This window comes from Lepisosteus platostomus, chromosome 2 (genome assembly GCF_059453375.1).
Source record: "Lepisosteus platostomus isolate fLepPlt1 chromosome 2, fLepPlt1.hap1, whole genome shotgun sequence".
NCBI lineage: Eukaryota > Metazoa > Chordata > Actinopteri > Semionotiformes > Lepisosteidae > Lepisosteus > Lepisosteus platostomus.
In genome coordinates this window covers 69,461,718-69,480,484 of record NC_142612.1, presented here as the reverse complement: position 1 = coordinate 69,480,484, position 18,767 = coordinate 69,461,718, and the positions used below count along the sequence as shown (strand labels likewise).

The following is an 18,767-nucleotide window of genomic DNA, read 5'->3' as shown; positions in this document are numbered from 1 at the left end:
TGTCAGAGGTCAGTGGGAGTGTGTGCCTGCTTGATGCTCTTCTGTCTATTTTTTGCATCAGTGAGGGGGATGGGCACCGTGCTGTCAGTCACCTATCAGAACAGCTGCTCTGGGAAGGCAGCAGAACGAGCCTGAGTTCAGTACATATATTGTATATACAGTACTGGGTGGGAGGAGCAGAATAAAGCCAAAATTAGCATGAACATTCAAACACTTCATTTTCCTGTTTGAATGTGTGCCTAATTGTTGCAATTCACATTAACAAAGTCCAGTAATTCAGTAACGTTTATAGTTTATAGAACAACTCCTTTTCTCAGTTTCTTTGTGAGAGCTTCCAACTTAAACCCCTGTAGTGAGGTTTGTACAAAGACACTTTCAAATTGTCTGCTTTCATTTTTAACTCCCCAAGCCCCTTCATTAAAAAATGTTAAGTTGTCTTTAATTGGGAACCACATAACAGGAACACTAATGTGAAATGAGGATAAGTGTATGGAATGATAAGCAATGTACTGTATTTCTAAACCTATAATATCTCATTTTATTTACATTTTAACACTAGATTTTATAACACATTTGTTTGCCTTGTCTTAAATTAAAGATTCGTTTTCATAACATACTCTGTTGTGATACCAGTGGAAAAATCCTTCACTTGAATAAGAAACAGGTAACATATTTCTAACTTGTCACTCCTCCAGGTCTCCAGTATTTGTAAAATGTGGCTGGGGCTTTTTTGTTTTATGACTATACAGTACATTAGAAATATAGGATTAATTAGCAGTTCTTCCAACATCATACATACAGCATGACTTTTTTAAAAATGAGGGTTTTATTTTTTTAACAAAAATACAAAGCATTCTTCTCTATACAAATAAATATATCATAAAAATTAAGAATTACATTACATTTACAGTCTTGTATTTTTTTAAAGGTTCAACCTTTGTCAAAACAATTCTTTAACTTATCATGTGGACATCTGTACATATCTATAAACAGGTTTTAACATAAGACTGAGAACTGGATCTAAAGACAGGCGAGATCACCTAATTTGGTAGACTCTGATTACAGAATTTCACTTCAGCACTCAACACTGGCTAGAAATTCCAGAACTTGAAATTCAGGATCAATTTTTTTCTTGTATTAGTAGTTGATGGCTCTTGTGAATGATGTTTTCTTCTAAAAGAGTTTCATATATTTTGCAGTACTTTGAAAAAGTACTGCCCTTAAATATTTAAGTGTTGGCACAACAAAAATCTATAACAAGGCATAAGCACTGCATGGCAACCATCAAAGCAAAACAGGACAACAGGAAGAAATTCAAGGGTTCAAAGGGTTCAAAGAAAGGATTCCATGTAGATCAATTCAGATTGGGACAATTGTAAATACAAATAAGAACATCTAATGTGCATAAAACCAAGATCTATTGTCCATCTTCCTGCTGTTTAACTAGAGGAAGATGTCTGGGTAAAGATAAAGTTCAGACTCTGCCACACAGCTGGATTCCACATTCATAAACCTGCTGTTTCATACAGTATATGTTTAATGTATCATTTTGGCATTCAGGGGACTGTGTCGTTCAAAGATGCTGACGGACAGGCCACATGGAGAAACTGAGATTCCCTGCACCATGCCTGCTAGACATGCTTGGCCATTCTAACCTTATGTCTTAAGTGCATCAAGCGCCAGAGCAATGACCCGAGGCATGCTGCGGTAGAACGACTCACTCTCCAATCCCACCAGGCTGTAGAACGTGAAAGGCCGTCCACCAACTGTGGCTCGAACCCGCGCCTCATACAGGCCTTTCTCATTCTTGGAGGCGATGTCCACAAGCACCTGTTAACAAGCAGGACACACATCTGTTGCGCTGCAGAACCTAAATGTCTTTCATGATGTTTGCAAAACAATACTTCTCCATCAAACCAAAAGAAGCAAAATGGACGCACTGTAGTTCCGAGAAAAGCCTGCGGTAAGACACAGTGGAATCGCTATCACTTAAGCCAGCAGGTGTCCAGTTTTCCACATAAGGTTTCTCATCACAGTTGGTGAACAGATTTTTATTTATCCTGGTGCTTGATAATTACAGTGCAGCAAACTGAGCTCCACATGAGCTCAGGTTACACAACTCGGTGGATTCAATTTAATTTAACAGATATTTCTAGGTTTCTTATTCACTTCAAAGAGTTGAGTTGCTTTTGATTCTTTTTAGGTCCCATGTGAGGTTGGGACCTAAAGGGAAACTGGCAATCAACTGCAGAGAAAAATAAGAGAATATGACAGGGAGCTCACCTCTTGGAAGGTCATACAGAGGTTCTTGCTGGGAATTCCCAGTATCCAGCGGTATGCCTCCTTGACCATATTAACATGCTGTGCAGATTCACTCACACCAGGGCACAGTGCTGCAACATCAGAGCAATCTGTTAGCAGTTAGCCATGTGACTTATTATTTTAGTACTAACAGCTTTACAATCTTTCATCTCTGATCTCTTAATACTCACACATAGCCTTTTCCTCAATTCTAAACTGCAGTCCAAATTCCCTTCCTGTTAAAATCAGACTCAAAGAGGTCTTACTGTATATTATTTGTTTCTTACCTATGTTGCTGGTCCCAGACACCTGTCTCTTGTGCAGATTTCGATGTCTCGGATAGACCTCTGAAAACAATATATTCATTGGGTAAGGGTTACGTCTGGAATCCAGAGAGATCAATCTCCAGTACCGAACACTGCAGAAACCCGGACAAATGGCATAGTAGTTGACACCCTGCACTCCTAAATGCCTAGGGCCACTGGGATCATAATTCATAATAATGGATCTCAGCCACAGACATTGCAACAATTTTTCATACATTCTCTCATCTGAGGTAATGGCAAGTTAATAATAGTTCTTAATACTGCCATCAACACAGTCCGACCAATAAAACACTGGTCTGATATTATTTAAATATTTAAAACGTTTAATTCAAGTCTATAAGAATCCATAATTCGAATTTAAAATGGTATTAGGCAGCACTACACTTCAATGTCAGAAATTCAGTAGCAGTTACTGCACTGTACAGCATGGATAGCAGTCTGAGTAAACAGTGAATGTCTATTTTCTAGACTATATGTTTTTTAAACTATATATTGAAACTCATATAGTCCATTTATAGAAAGCGAAGGGCTATCAAACTCAGTTCCTAAGGGAAGTGTATTTTTGGGGCTTTGTTTCAACCTGAATAGTCAATTCAACAATTAACAATTATTTTCTGATAGAAATATAGAATAATTCTTAAGGTCTTTTACTATTGATTACTTAAAACATCAACTTCCTTAAAGGTACAGTTATTCATAAAATACCTCTAAGTCAAATTGGAAGTATTACAACTAAGTGGTTAATTAATTAACTATGTAACAGCTTCAGGTGGAACCAAACCAAGAAGACTCTAGGGGTTGTGGAGTAAAATATCATATCCCTGATTTAGAGTATGTGGGAGGATTGGAGAGAAGTACAGGGAGTAGTACCTTCTCCCCTGGAAAGATGGGTCATTAGAAAGGCAATAACTTGTGAGTTTGGGTCCCTTGCTAGAAATGTTGAGGGGTGAGTGGTCTAGTCCATTAAGATCTGCCAGGTCTCGTCTTAAAACAGTGAATTCATTTGAATAAATTAAATACATTCAACATTGTTTATCCACATTTGCAAAGGAAGCTTACCCATCTGTTTTGTGAAAGATGACTCTATGGCTGGCTGGGATGCAGCAAAAACAGTCCCCGTGGGGGAAGAGGGTAATGTGTTCAATCCACTTCTTGTGAGAGCATGTGCCTGGGTTGAAGACTCAGAAAATGCCGGTTTATATTCTACAGTAGATGCCTTGACTGTACTGGGTTCATGCTGTTCAAATGCAGCTGTTGCATGTGCTAGATCAGACCCCTGGGGCATAGAGGTAGTAAGCTCTCCATAACTTCCCTTCGTTGTCCTGGCTTTGAGTTCCCCTGCTGCAGAAATGGCAGATATTAGGGTAGGTTCCTGAAGTTCAGGAGAAGCAGTGAGTGTTGATGTCCTTTTTAGGCCTGGATCTCCATCTACACCTTGCAGAGGTTTTTTCTCTTGAAGAGGCTCTATGTACTTGTCCTTTGCTGATGAAGCCACCCCAGAACCCAGCTTGGAGTGCAGAAGCTCAATGAGAGAGCGATACTCCCTCTCCAGCTTGTGTACAGCAGGGGCCTCAGCCTGCAAACCCAATGGCAGAGAAACATTTTAGCTACTAACTAATAAAATTTTAAGGTAAATTATATCAATTGCAGCTTTTTCTTTTTTATATAAATTACAATGTCCTTTTAATCCTCCACTCTGACTCCACTCAGGACTGGAATTCCACTTCACAAACCAGCCTACATTTCTGTCCAAGGCTGAAATCTCAGAAGCTTTTCAGTTTTTTTGTCAAGTTAAGGTAGAACATAACCAGGAACCATCTACACACAACAAATGATGTATTATATCAAATAAAGATTAAGAAAAGGACTGAAGTACTGAGCTGTAAGGTGCAGGGGTCTCAGCACCTGATGCACGTACAGTACCTGTAGAAATAAGGTCTTCTCCTGGTGTGGTGATTTGTGGTCCTTATGGTTGGTCTGGTTATCCAGATCCTCAGCAATCCCCCTGAGGTACTCAGCCCAGTCCTCCACAAGAGGTCCCACCTCCTTAAAAAGGGGGATTGTGCGGCCAGCAACATCTCCAGGCCGGACAGACAGCGCTACCTGCTCTTTTAGAATAATACCTTCGTTAGCCAAGGGAAATGCCCTTTTCAAAGACAATACAGCTGGAAGTTAGGGAAGTTGTGTGTACATCCTGTTCAATTGAGTTGCAGTTGTTTTGTTGCACTTGCTTAGCACGGTGAAGTTATATTTGCTTAGCACGGTGAAGTCTGTAGTATTTTAGTTCCTGTTCCAGTTGAAAGGAGAGAGAGAGGAAGGAGAGGAGACAGCAAGACATAAGGTCCACCTGCCGAGCTGTTGCCACTGCTGTCATTGTGACATGGATTTAGGCCCCTTTCCTGACATAGCAAAATCTCATTTGCTGTTACAGTATGTGTTGCCCTAACACCCAAGCTTACAACATGCTACTGTAGCTCCTGTAGGTTTACTGGTGTCCCTAACGTGTTTCCTATCTGTGAGCGCTGTGATGGACTCATGGACACCCATGTCAAGGGTGAGGTCCTGACTTCAGGGACAGGCTCCAGACTGCTGCATTCTGGTAGTAGAATCAATGACTGTGTGTAACAGCATGCTCATCTGTGACATGAAACAAAATCCACATCTATGTCAATTCACGGGGAATTTATTTTGTAATTTAAAAATGGAAGCATTTAAGGGCAGAATGTTCTCAAAACATAGTGGAAAAAATGAACGGCTTCGGGCAAACAATATTTAGAGTTTGCACAATTTTCAAAAGAGCAAAAAAATGTAAATACATATCAAAACAGATGTTAGTATAAACTGTCTCAAGTCGGCCGACAGCTATCAGCTCTGTGACAGTCAGAGTAAGTAAACGTGGGAGTGCTGTACCTGTTTGGGAAGGCGCCTCCCTGCGCTCACGGGTGGTGAAGGCAGTGCTGTAGATGTGCTCCACCAGCTGAGGGAGAGTCTTTGTGAAGAAGGACAGGTCCACCTTTTCTCTGATGTAGACATCTGCTCGCTGCAGGAGGTCCAGCAGAGTCTGCAGAAAGGAGCGCAGTTCTGCCAACAAAACGCCAGAGAGCACCAGTGAACACAAACACTCCCTGCGCTCAACCAGGCCTCACAAATGAGCAGTGCTGGCAGTTCGATTATCCGCGGAAAACACCTCTAAGCACTGGAACAAATGCTGCTTTGTAGGATCTATTTTTCTAGCTTTACTGAGTGTCAGTAAAGACTGACTGTGGAAAAAAATGTTATTATTTAAAGCTATTATTGCTATTATAGGAATCTGAGGCCAACAGCGAAAATAAAGTAAAGGGCATTATAAGCATTATATGTCAAGAGAGGAATGGCTTTCAGGATGTCAAAGTAGCCTAGAGGTCCTTCTAGAGTCACTGAGAAAAAACCCTGACAGTGGCCATCACACTGAAATTCACTGCTTACAGTCAGGAGCTCAGTCAAGCAGCACTTCCAGACTTTCCTTTTTTAGAAATGTGGATGAGTGCTTGTGGATATGAAGCGAGGTGATGTTTGGGCTAAGAGAAGCCCTTTCTACAAACAAGTGACTGCACAGTAGGCACAGCAGGTGAAGTGCCTCAACGTGCACGTGCAACGTGCAACGTGCACAGCAGTGCGCCTCAACGGGCACGTCTGGCCCTGCCTTGAGAAGGGAGTGTGGCGGGGCCCAGGCTTTGCTCTGACGACAGCACGGCAAGTTTCACGCGGAGGTGAGCTGGCGCGTGTGCAGAAACACTCACGGCACTTTTTGTAGCGGGTGCGACACTTGTCCTCGGCCAGGTGGGTGCAAGCGGCAGGGCCCATTAGCGGGGAGCAGGAGTTGACATAAAAGCGGCACAGGGCACTGAACTCTGACCTCTGCTGCTCCTCTGACAGCTCTGATGTGCGCAGCAGCTCGGGACAGGTAGGCTCCCTACTCCCCAAGGACTCTAAAAAAGAAAAGTGTGGAACTTATCATAATAATTCCTTACACCATCAGTGTTATATAGCACTTTTCTGGTCACTCTACCACCACCATCCACCTGAATGTGATGGCAGCCAAAGTGCAGAGGAATGCTCACCACACATCAGCTATCAGTGGGGAGGAGAAGAGAATGATGAAGCCAGTTCATAGAGGGTTTTTTTTTGGGGGGGGGCATGATTGATAAAGACCAGGGGGAAATTTAGCCAGGACACTGGGGTAACACCTCTTCTCTTTTCAAGAGACACTGAAGAATTTCTAATGACTACAGAAAGTCAGGATCTTTTACATCTCATCCAAAGGACGATGCCTTTTTACAGTATAGTGTCCCCATCACTATACTAGGGCATTAGCAGTAACAAAGACCGCAGGGTGAGTGCCCCCTACTGGTACCTTTAACACCCATAAAGCAGCAACCTTGGCTAGGAAGTCTCCCATCCAGGTACTGGCCAGGCTCACACCTGCTTAGCATCAGTGGGTGGCAAGTTGTGAGTTGCAGGGCGATATAGCTGCTCACAACTTGTTAGGTCTATCCTACTAATGTGCTAAGGACAGTTAATGATCCTGAAGCCTTACCAGACTTGGGTTTAGAATAATATTACTGAATTTTGCATCACATATTTTGTGCTATGGTGCAAAGCTTCAGTTTTGTATTTACGGTTTTACTCTGGTGACAATGCAGCCCTACCATCAATATGCACATAGAAATCTTTCTAAGAAATCAAGATGTGTACATAGAAATCAAGCTTTCTAAGATGACTGCAAACTGACTGACAAGAGAAAGCAATTTATTAAAATACAACATACACTACTTTACAGCACAGAACACTAGATATAAGAAGAACCCCCAAGAGATCGTCTCACTTCTCCACAATCAAGAGCAGTTAAGCAGAGTATACAGCAGCTCCGTGCTGTGCCTTACTCTGTATCTCACTGCGGACCCAGTCAGAGAACGCGGTCACACGGGTGTACACCCCAGGCTTCCCCCTCACTCCACAGCCATCCCCCCAGGATGTGATGCCATACAGCTGGAACCGTCCTGAAACAGGGTCCTGGCAGGTCAGGGGGCCTCCCGAATCACCCTGCTCGAAAAGAGCAAACACAAAGCTGGGAAAGGAGCTCGAACTGACTGACAAAATTCAATAGGAAAATCTACTGTATCTGTAACACATACACCATGCAATATAAAATATTATATGAGCAAAGCTTCCTAATGTTTTTTCATTAAAAATGTCCTTATATACATTTTTTACCTTGAACAGGAGGCATTTCTGAAGGCTGTATAGATCTCACACGCTACGTCAAACTCTTATCATACCAGTCTTTCCACTCTCCAGGTCAGTGATATTGGCAGAGTCTATGGTGCACAAGTACAGCTAGAACGCACCTGGCAGGAATCAATGCCCCCAGAGAGGTAGCCAGCACAGAACATGGTGTTGGTGACCAGCTCCTTGCCAAGAGCACTTTTACAGGTGTTCTGAGAGAGAATGGGCACTTTGGCTTCCATGACCACATCAGCAGAGGGGCCATCTAGAAAGACAGGAGCGGTGAGGTCAGTCATTTTCCCAACAGTGCCCATGTGCCCAGAGGAGACTCGGGAAATTTTGGAGCTAAATGAACCTCCCACTGGCCTAAGAAAACATAGGTCAGATTTCAACTCTATTCAAATGAGAAAATAAATATACTCACTACATACAGTAGTATGCAACAGTATAAAGCTGGATCTAAATAATAATTTATAAGCTTATAAAATATAAATAATGTGTTAAAGCATTTAGTGATGATCTGTAGTTTATCACTTCAGTCTTTAGTTTACAATTTAGTAAAGCATTTAGTAATAATCTTTCTAAAACCCTTAGTTTCAAACCCCTGCAAGGCCGCTGCCCCCTTACCTTCATAGAGAGAGCCCCAGCCAGCCACTGAGCAGGGTGTCCCCACGGCTGGCTCCTCGCCCGAGGGCAGACACACAGGAGTCACCCTGTCAGAGAGGACCACTGGAGACGTCAGCTCCACCAGGGCAATGTCGTTGTTAAAGGTCTTCTTGTTGAACTGCAGAAAAGAGAAAACTCTCAGACAAAGTCACCTCCATCCCAACACTGGAAGATCTTTTAATGTTGTATTATTCCAGTGTTCAGAATTGAGCTTACCGGATTTCTAATTCTAACAGAGTGTAAAGTGTGCACTAACCCAATGTACAGAAAACAGAGAATAATCACAGTGGCGCACACATTGTATATTGATTTTATAACACAACTGCAATGAGGCCACGGAGGCAGTTGTACACCTCACAAAAGCAAGACTCTGCAAGCAGCCAAAAATGACAAAAAGACTGATGCGAATCAGGTTAGTGGTCATTTATCCAGATTTTTATTTTCTTAAACAGTTTTGGTTTTGCTGTGACAAGGTTATCTTTAGTAGTCATGTCCGGGACTGTCCGGGAATATTTTCACCTACAAGTATCACTTTCTACAGAATCGTGCCTTTTATCACCGTGCGGATTCTGTCTAATCTTTAACTTTAAATGGTATGATTGGTGAGATTTTGATAAGACCTGACTGAAGGGCGTGCCAGACCCACCGACAGAAAGGGAAAGGACAAACACTGCCATCAGACACACAGGACAGAGACACATTGACACACACTGAGACGAGACTGGTCGAGACCTTGGGGTGACTGATGATGCGGTTGACCTTCATGACTTGTTCTTCAGCGTCAGTCTTCGTGATGTCAAACTCCCCCACCACCGCAGTCCAGGAATTTTCACTACGGCTCCTGCAAGAAAAATAAGAGTCTGCTTGCAAAACTACCAGAGCAAAAAACACTAGCCAATCCCACAGCAAGATGTAAAGGTGATCAGTGAAATTCCAACCTCCAGATTTAGCTCAATGTAGCATTTTCTCCCACATACAACACAACACAAAACACTAACGCGCACAAGCACATACTGTATAAATATGTACACATATTCCACTTGACTTCTCTTTGCTTTCATGCGCTGCCAAATAAGTAACTAGTGCTGATTTATAATCAATAAACTTCACAAGAATGGCAAGGAACTCACCCAGTGAAACAGTGGGCAGCTGTCAGGACCCAGGAGCTATCCACAAGTACCCCGCCACACATTAGCTCTCCCTCCAGCCTCAGATTGACCAGCCAGGGCCAAGCACCAGGGGCAGCAGGAAAGCCCCCCACTATTCTTGAGCGTGGCTGAGTGACATTCTGGACTGCCACCATCTTTCTCCCACACACTCCTGGGAGAAAAGGACCAGAAAAGTGGAATGGGTCAGAGTAATGTCCCACAAATTGCTAAGACGATTATTAGAAGCGAAAGTTGAAACACAGGCAAAGGTACCTAGGCCTTTAGTCTCGGACACCGTATCCAGGTTCTGCATGGTGTTCAGCAACCCTGTCAGAGGAAACACCCAGTCAATCAAAAGTTATGGCTGTCAGTCTCTCTCTCCATCTACCTGCCAGTGCATTTAACTATAAATTACATTTGATTCCTAACACTAATGGGCAAAACAGATAATAATCGTTGTCTTTGTGTTTCACTGTTTACTCTTAACAGATATGCAGTCTAAATAAAAGAGAAGGGACTCATGCTTGTTCATCAAAGCAAAATATATTCACTATTTCGACCGTATTAGATCTGTATGCTGGACGTACAATACTGAATAAGTGATTGGTTACCAAATTGGAGCTCATGCTCTGTAATGCTTTGAAAAAATGATCTGACAACTTGCATGTTGTCCACTGAAATCAGTGCCAGTGATCAGAAGGCTAATCAGAACTCTACTCACTGCACTGCAGGACACGGGCGCTGCAGCTCTCTCCCATGATCCTGATACAGCTCTCCTTCCCCACCTCTCCAGCCTGGCAGCGTCGCTGGTAGTACCCACATGCCTGGCTCAGTGCCCAGTTACGATCCCTCTCATCCGATAGCCTCTGTGCCTGGTCAATCACCTCACAGCTGGGCTCTGAAGAGCCAGCTTGTAATGGATCTGCAAAATAAAGTACAAGCTCATGTAGATAATGTGTTTAGCGTGAACTATGTGTGGAGACTTTGAGCCTTAAGAGCGAACAGGTTTCTCTAGGAAATTAATTTGCTAATTACATACCTTACAATTAGCTGGAATCCTTACAATTGATTGCAATTCTTGTCAAGTTTTTTTTTTTTTGGGGGGGGGAGCATATTACCTTCCAGCAAGTAGATTAATTGAGCAGCTGAGAGATCAGTCAGAAACAAAACCAGGAGGCACCATGTCTGAAGTCTGAAGTCTGGCCCTAATCCCCACACACACCCCGAGGTCCAACGGCGTGTTCTTACCGCAAGGTCCCGTGCGCTGTCCACAGTCCTGAAAGAGGCAGGGCGGGCAGCCCTTGCAGCCCCGCTCCGCCCGGCTCCGTTCCGACACTGCCAGCTCCAAGGCGGAGAGGGCACTGGCCAGGGCCGCCTCCAGCACCACCGTACCGCGCTCTGACAGGGCTGCCCGGGCACCGGGAGAGAGAAAGCAGGGTGGCAGCTGTCAGCAGTGGGGCCCAGATACAAGACACTGACTACTTGGAAATACTGCGTACTGAGAAAGCAAGATAGAGGTCTCAACGGGAAAGGCAAGGCTGTTTTGAACAAATCCTTATGCTTCACTGCACAAATTAGACATACGGGTTTAAATACAAATGAAAAGCTACTGTAGGTTAAGGGTCTTCTATTTCCATTTTAACCCTGTTCCTGTGGTCTTGTGTTTTTGACAGTTTAAGGTAATGTCACAAACATTATGGACTGCTGCCTTTGAGGTCCAGTCTCAGAGCTATTAGAATTGGAGATAGATAAGGAGAGATACAGGGATAAGAGATACAGTTAAGAGTTCTGAAGTGTTAGATGGTTCCATCTAAATTGGTGATATTGCACAAGAAAGCTCATAGGATGGTGCACGTACGGTGTTATTTCCATTGCACTATGGTGTAATAAACCTACACAGGAGAGCTAGTTTTGCATAGAGCAGAGAAAAGCAGGGAAAACTGTTAAAAATACAGCTCTTCCAGTCCAAGTAAACAGAAAGTTATTAACATTCTCTGAGCTGTTTGAAGACTTAGACACCCAGGACAAGGCTTTCTGATGAGCCTGGACTTTTCTTCTCAGTGCAATGAATAGTATAATGCAATTTCATTTAAAAAGTAACAGAAGAGAAAACAGAAATCCAAGAATGGATTTTCTATGAGAAATATAATATAGAGAAGGCACAGTTTTGCAAGTTAACCATTGTAAATCTGCAAGTCATGTTCACAAGGATCTCACTTTCTAATTCCTGCATTTATTTTGCTTTAACTTTCCTTTGCCTTTCTGTTCTTTCACCATATCACTGAACTTTACTTTAATCTGCTTTTACCATGTTGTATCACAGTAAATATTTAGAAGCATAATTTGATATATATTTGTATTATTATAATTCTATGTATATGATTCTTTACCTTAGTGTTCTCTCCTGTGTTGAAGTACTATTCCAGTTATCACAGTTTCCATAAAAACACTTGCAAAATTGTATTGCCAGACACATTAACATCATACTCCAGCGCTATTAGAATAGTATTACAGTGCAACATTACCATGCTTTCCACAGTCTATAACTGTGTTGAGAAGTATTTTGGAAACTACTGTACAGTATATTTGCTGCAATTGTTTGCAGACTTGAAAAGACAATATACAGTAGAAATGAAATACACAAAATTAGTTTAACAAGAGATCAGCATGTAAGAAATACAAATGACAGGAAAGTGAACCGGATGAATACTATTGGCAAGTTTGAACCTGAGAATCATTTCACCTCACTTACTACTTAAAGATGTTGACTTCCAGAATTGGTGGTATTGTTGCAACTTAATTTTTTTATTTTCAAATAACTATGCTGATAACTTAAATTGCTTACAGTATTTTTAGTGCTTATAGTATTTACAGTAGTGTTATAAGGTCTCAATACATTTACTAAGATCTTATGTATTGAGTCTAAACCTAGCACTAAAAGGATTTTAATGAATAGAAATATTCAACTGTATGTCTCTACAGAGATAAACTATTCATCCAGAACTAATCCTATTACGTCTTTATTTAATTTTTCAAAAAATACATAGTATTGCATTTTAAGATTTCACTTACTTATCATGATCATATTGTAGTTGTATTGATCAAAGTAAAATAGTGTAGTCTCGCTGGGTGTAATCAAAATAGTCAATGTAGGCATTGAAAATTGTTCACATGTAATTCAATGTATAAATTGGAAAAGTCTGCAAGATTTTTTTTCAAATGTTCAATATTATTTTTTCTTGGGTCATTTAATGTATTTGCAAAATCCAGTAAATAGCCATATTATTAATGTGACAACACAGCACTACCTTTGCCCCATCAGCAGAAATCCTAAAACACACACGATATAGCTGACACATGCAGACACGCCACCCAAGAGAAGAGTAGGAAATGTTTCTACCTTGTAAAGTGCTTTGAGGCAGCCTATAGACTTCTCTTCCTGTAGGTGCAGCAAAACTGCAATCCAAGATTTGCAGAAGATAGACCAGCAACATTCTCAGTTATTAAAAAGAAAAGAAAAAGTTTTAAAATCAGAACCTAAGTCTGATGCCTTCAGGAATCGCCAGGGCCTTTTTGTTTCAGGGTTTCTGTAGTAGCAGTCTCCGAGCTCCCTAGTCTCTCAGCTTTCTCCCAGACTTGCTTGAGGGGCATCTGTCTACAAGTTTACTTCAAGAACAATGGACAGGGAGGTGCGCGTAGCTGCCTGGGGTATATATAGAGTCCAGTGGGGTACAGCAGAAGGGGGGCTGTTTGGTTAGTAGGGGGTGTTTCCATGGCCAATGCACAAACAGCTGAATTCATTAAGACGGTGACAGCAAACCATCTAAAACTTGCCAAGGCTAGAAATTAAAAAGGGGCTTGGTTCTGTGTAAAAGGAGGGGGGGAAGTTGTTGTTTGAATTCATTAGCACTGGAAAGAAAGTTAGGGAAGAGATGGCTGTGGTCTGTAGTGCTTGGAAAGAGAATGAGAGAAAGGGGGGATGTCTGCTATTCTGCTTGTCTCTCAAAGGAGGCATTGTCTCCCGGTCCCTGTGAGCCTCCCCACTTCAAAGCTGTCCCTTAACGATCACAGACAAGCCGCCCCAATTGATCATTTTCATACTTTTCTCTCTTACAATACAATATTGCCAGGTCAGATTATTTTGGTATTTCTCAACACAGCTCTATTTTGTTTCACAAAAACAATAATACATTCAGGTAATACTAACAACAACTCTTCCTAGCTCTTATGTTGCACTTTTTCGGCACACTGGATCCCAAAGAGCTTCACAAGTCTAAGGGGATCCACTTCAACCTCCACTGAAGTGAAGGACCCATCTGGACGACACATGGCAGCCATTCGGCACCAGCAACCATGCTACAAGGCAGGTCAGGTGGAGAAGTGAGAAACTGCTCCACCAATTGAATAAATGTAGGTAAAGCAAGATTGTACAAGTGGAAATTAGTCAGGACACTTGGGTTAACACTTTTACTTTTAAAATAAGTGCCAGGAGATGTATACAGTTTAACATCATAGCAATATTTCAATTAAAGGAACTTCATACGATACTGGATTTTTTTTGTCAAAATTATCTCCACCTAATTGAGACCACCTGTTTAATTGATGAGAGTAAAATTGTTCCACGCCTTTAGAAATTGGTGATTTAGAGGCTGCTGAGAAAACCTGCTGGACTTGGGCTCTCCAAAACCCTTAGAGAAATTAGAGGTGAACTTCTACCCCAGAACCAACCTGGCCCAGACTTGCTTAGCTTCTGATATTTGATGTGACTATATGAGAAGGTGGTAATGCTCCTGTCAGGTAAGGATTTCCTGACAGGAGTACCCATTCATACTCAATAGTTTTTAGTCCAATATAGAGTCATGGTACCTAGAACCTAGTTCTGAAGATAATGGGTTCAAGATAGGATACAATCTGAATGGGATGTCATATCCATAAACATGCGTTTCTCAAATTCACTTTACTGCACTCAGCTAAAGCATAGACCACTTCATAATCTGTCCATTCATTATAAGACAGTTATTTATTTCTGGTAAAGGTGGCAGGATCCTAAAGCCTATACTAGAAGGATAGGGATGCAGAATTACTTCCTTCCTAAAGTTTCCTGCACCATGGAGACGACAATTTAAAATCCCACCTGTACCATCTCTGGCCTGGCTAACTTAGTGATGGGATGATGGATACTTGGTTCTGCCTCTTCTGGGCACCCCTGCTGATCTTGTGGTAACCTGTGTGAGAAGCCAGTGTCATTTGGAACAGTATCAGTCATCCTGCTGACATTTGAACTGTCAACTATATCCAGAGTCAAAAAAGTAATTCATATTACAAAAACCCATCCTATCAAGGCACAGAAGGCTTCACTCTTCTTTTTGATTCTTAGCAGTCAATTACATTCTAAATATATATACTGTATATCAGTATGCATCAGCTTGATATTCTATTATTTAGGGATTGTCCTACCTTTGAGGTCAAGTTACATACCAGTCACACATTTTGTATAAAATGCACTGTAAAGTGCATGCAAAATATACTGTAAATTGGAGTCAACATTAAAAAAAATTGCCTACATGAATATTGTGCTGTTAACACCGGTACAAAATTGTTAACGAGCAAAATATTGCAACTAAAAACATAAAATCCCCCGAGTGCTGACTGGCTTGTGATGACAGCATAATCTGCAATGCCAACATACGTGTGTGAGTGTGTGTAACCGGCTCATCGCCAATCTTTCTGTACATCAAGAAGAACACACGCTTTCTAATGGTCGGCTGATGCTTTTGTAGAGAAGATCCTGCCTCCCCACCCCGGTTCGGGACTGTGTAAGAAAACACTGAACTGTTTCCAGCCCCTTCTGTGCACCCACGCTGCACAATGGAGTTCAGAACTGTTAGCTAACCCAGGCAGAGCGAGATGGCATGAAAACGCGGGCGGTCTCTTTCATCCCTCCCCCTTTGATGTGCTTTGATTAAACTGTCCTCCATTGTTCCCCAATATTGTGGGCACCGACGGCCTGTTCCAGGGCCAAGCTGTGGTGCTCTGTCCCCAAAGGGATAACTATAGGAGAGTGTGGAATTAATATGCTAACAAAATGAGCAAAAGGTGAATAATGCTAAGGTAGGAGATTCTTACTGAGAAGGCTGAATTTTGTCACGCTGTTTTCTTGCTATGTTTTTTACGGGAAGGAAATCAGAAAAATACATAAAGAAGGTCAGATGGCTACATCCATTTACATTTCAGGCGTTTTACTAAAGTAGTGTACTTCTCCAGAAGTCTGTTAAAACTGTCCTCATCACACGTCTGTTATTTTTTTCCTATTCAAACTCTTCCTGAGAGGAGTTTCAAGTCAGTGACTCTGTAATGACTGCTTACAGATTACTGGTCCCTGAGCATAAAACTTTTTGATGGAGTTGAAAACAAATGTTATTACCTTTTAAACTTACTGGTGCCTCGGGTCAATTTCTGTTCACATTTTTCACTGAGATTAAAAGGACTACCATAATGCAAAAAGAGAAATTTGCCATCAGACCCATCCCCATAACTACGAGAAACTAAATGACACATAAAAACCATCATCATTCCAGAGCAGTTCACTTGGTGAAACTCTCCTCTCTTATTACAGAAAGAGCCCTTCATTCATTAGAATGTACTCCAGGAGGAGCTGACTAGTCTTGATTGACTAGCACTGGGTCACACACAGTCAGCTGAGATCCTAGCTCAGCTGCAAAGTAGGAACCCCTGGGGCCAAACACCCAAGAGCCATGTGTTGTTCACTGTATTTTAAAAACATTTCCATCCAAAAAATGGTGTACAGCTTAATGACAATCACTGTTAGGGACAGGTGGCTTACTCTTTTGTTTTGCTGTGATTTAATTAAAAACACTCTTTGTTCAAGAGATACAAAAATATGATTTTGGGTGATCTGTATTTACAAATACAAAAAACTGCTTTCATGCACAGCTTCTGTCACAGTATTCCCGAAAAACTAAATATAGGCTTCCGACACAGGGTAAAAAGACTGTTAAGTGATAATTTACAATTCAATTACAACTCCCCAAAATTACATGTAATACTGTTCAAGAACTTCAAGAAAAGCAAGGGCTGGTAAAATAATGTAATAATTGTCTTCTTAATAGGAGACTGATTCATTCACTAATAATAATTTGCCAGCTGTCCCATTTCATTTGAAGAAGAAATTTTAGATAGACCAAATTTCGCAAACCAAACTGGAATTTAGCAAGGACACATGGGTTAACTCACCTACTCTTAGGCCATGGGATCACAACCAAAGTTTAACACATCATCCAAAGGATAACACCTTCCCCAGCACACTGTTCTCAGTAGAGATTACGATGCATAGGGAATAGTGCCACCTACTGGTCTACCAACATTTCTTTACAATACCAATCTGGTTTTCCCTGGAGGTCTCCCATCCCATTACTCACCAAGACTCGCAAAGCATCTGAGATTTGTTTTATTTACATGCAACATTCTGTAAACGTCAATTAAAGATGAACCTTTAATAATTCATAAACTGTTTCTAATGAAACTTTTCTGTTTCGAAGTGTCCTAAATTTCCCTTCAATTACTCCACATTTTACACATATTTCCCAAGGGAAAAGCATTATTATTATTTTGCCAGACTCAACTCAGCTGTGTAAAAGTAATGGGTTTTGTAACATTTTGTTTTTTTTAAACAGCCGTCGGCTCAGTGTGAGGGGTCTCTCATTCCCCCTCCCCTCATTTAAGGGGTCCACAAAATCCCGGGGCCTGCAGGCTTGAACTTGAGCTAATTGTGCAGATCGTTATTTTATTCTCGTGATTAACCCTCGGCAGGGGGGCGCTGCGTCTGGGCCTTGGCGATTGTCCGTACAGGCAGTCTCCCTGTACTGTCGCTGAAGGGGTCCTGAAAAGTAAAATAACTCTCATATCTTCACAGTGTGGGGGATGACGCACATTTCAAGCCAGCTGCAGCTGTCGCACAGAGAGGCCAGGGTTTTGTACGACTCAGGCGTATCAGAGTCTTACATAAAAAAACAACAAAACGGACACACACAGTTACGAAAACCTCAACACCCCCGATGAAGAGCAGCCAGGTACTGTCAACAATTATGGAACCCTTTCCCATTGTGATCTGGTGAATGAAACCAAAAGTAGGTCACTGGGGTACGTAGACAAAAAATCATGTTAAAAGACCAGACGTTGTTAGTTTATAACATTGGCTCTTTCCTCAGGGACCACTGCCTGAGTCAAGCTGAAAAGCAGTAATTTAATTTTAAAAGAACTTAGTGGTCACATATGGATTTTTGGTACATATGGTACATGCCAAATATTGTGCTAAATAAAATTAGTTTGCATTTTACGGCACTGAGTGCCAACACAAAGGTTGTAGCACATAAGAGCAAGTCGTAAAAAGAATAAGCAACACTTAATTTTAAAGATGTGAATAAAGCAGACATTGGAAACCACTGACCAAAGGGCTTCTTCAAGACAGAGCTGCATGCCAAGCAACTACAAAGTTTGTATTAAATAAAAAGCAAAGGTTTGACAGATATATTGGCACATTACAATTACCTGTACACATCATTAACCACTTTTACCTGTATCTCGGAAAACAGGTATTGTAATACAGGTTTTCATTTTGGTCAATTTTAGACAACTGCAAGGTGTAAATACCTTTTGTGGGGAAGGGAAAAATCAAGTATTGCAGTTGTCAAACTAAATTAGGTAGTCTATTTCTTTCTCTTTATTTAAAGTTGTATTTCGTGAAATAAAAATAAATCAAATAATAATGACATTCTCCATTGATTGAAGGTTAATTTAAGACACCAAGACATCCACATATAAACAAAACAATCCAGTACGAAAATGAAATCATATGCAGTCAATATTTATACTGCTGATCTTTGAAACTCCTCAGACTAACTCAGGGTCTCTCCCTGAGGGGAATAGTAACAAAATGTTCTTAATTCAAATCCATATGAGTTTAGCTTCCTACAATAACAAACACAGCACAACAACATTCCTGTATTTTTTATACTTCCTTCAATTTTCTTCCTTTATGCCC

General features: G+C 41.4%; 1 protein-coding gene across 2 annotated transcripts; it reads right to left on the bottom strand.

Annotated features, from left to right (window-relative positions):
- Window positions 1-815: 815 nt before the first annotated feature.
- prss56 (serine protease 56) lies at window positions 816-18,148 on the bottom strand. 2 transcript variants are annotated; one of them, XM_088616140.1, is made up of 17 exons: window positions 14,841-18,148; window positions 13,107-13,201; window positions 10,955-11,113; window positions 10,428-10,628; window positions 9,980-10,033; window positions 9,689-9,878; window positions 9,291-9,399; window positions 8,520-8,676; window positions 8,015-8,157; window positions 7,550-7,709; window positions 6,407-6,595; window positions 5,538-5,708; window positions 4,551-4,735; window positions 3,687-4,203; window positions 2,589-2,648; window positions 2,284-2,393; window positions 816-1,830 (listed from the first exon to the last, which is right to left on the bottom strand). In XM_088616140.1, the coding sequence occupies exons 2-17, from the start codon at window positions 13,198-13,200 to the stop codon at window positions 1,657-1,659; spliced, it is 2,673 nt and encodes an 890-aa protein (XP_088472266.1). In that variant the 5' UTR covers window position 13,201; window positions 14,841-18,148; the 3' UTR covers window positions 816-1,656. The 2 variants fall into 2 exon arrangements, with proteins under 2 accessions (XP_088472266.1, XP_088472256.1); XM_088616130.1 differs by lacking the exon at window positions 14,841-18,148 and having other exon boundaries at window positions 13,107-14,511.
- Window positions 18,149-18,767: the final 619 nt, after the last annotated feature.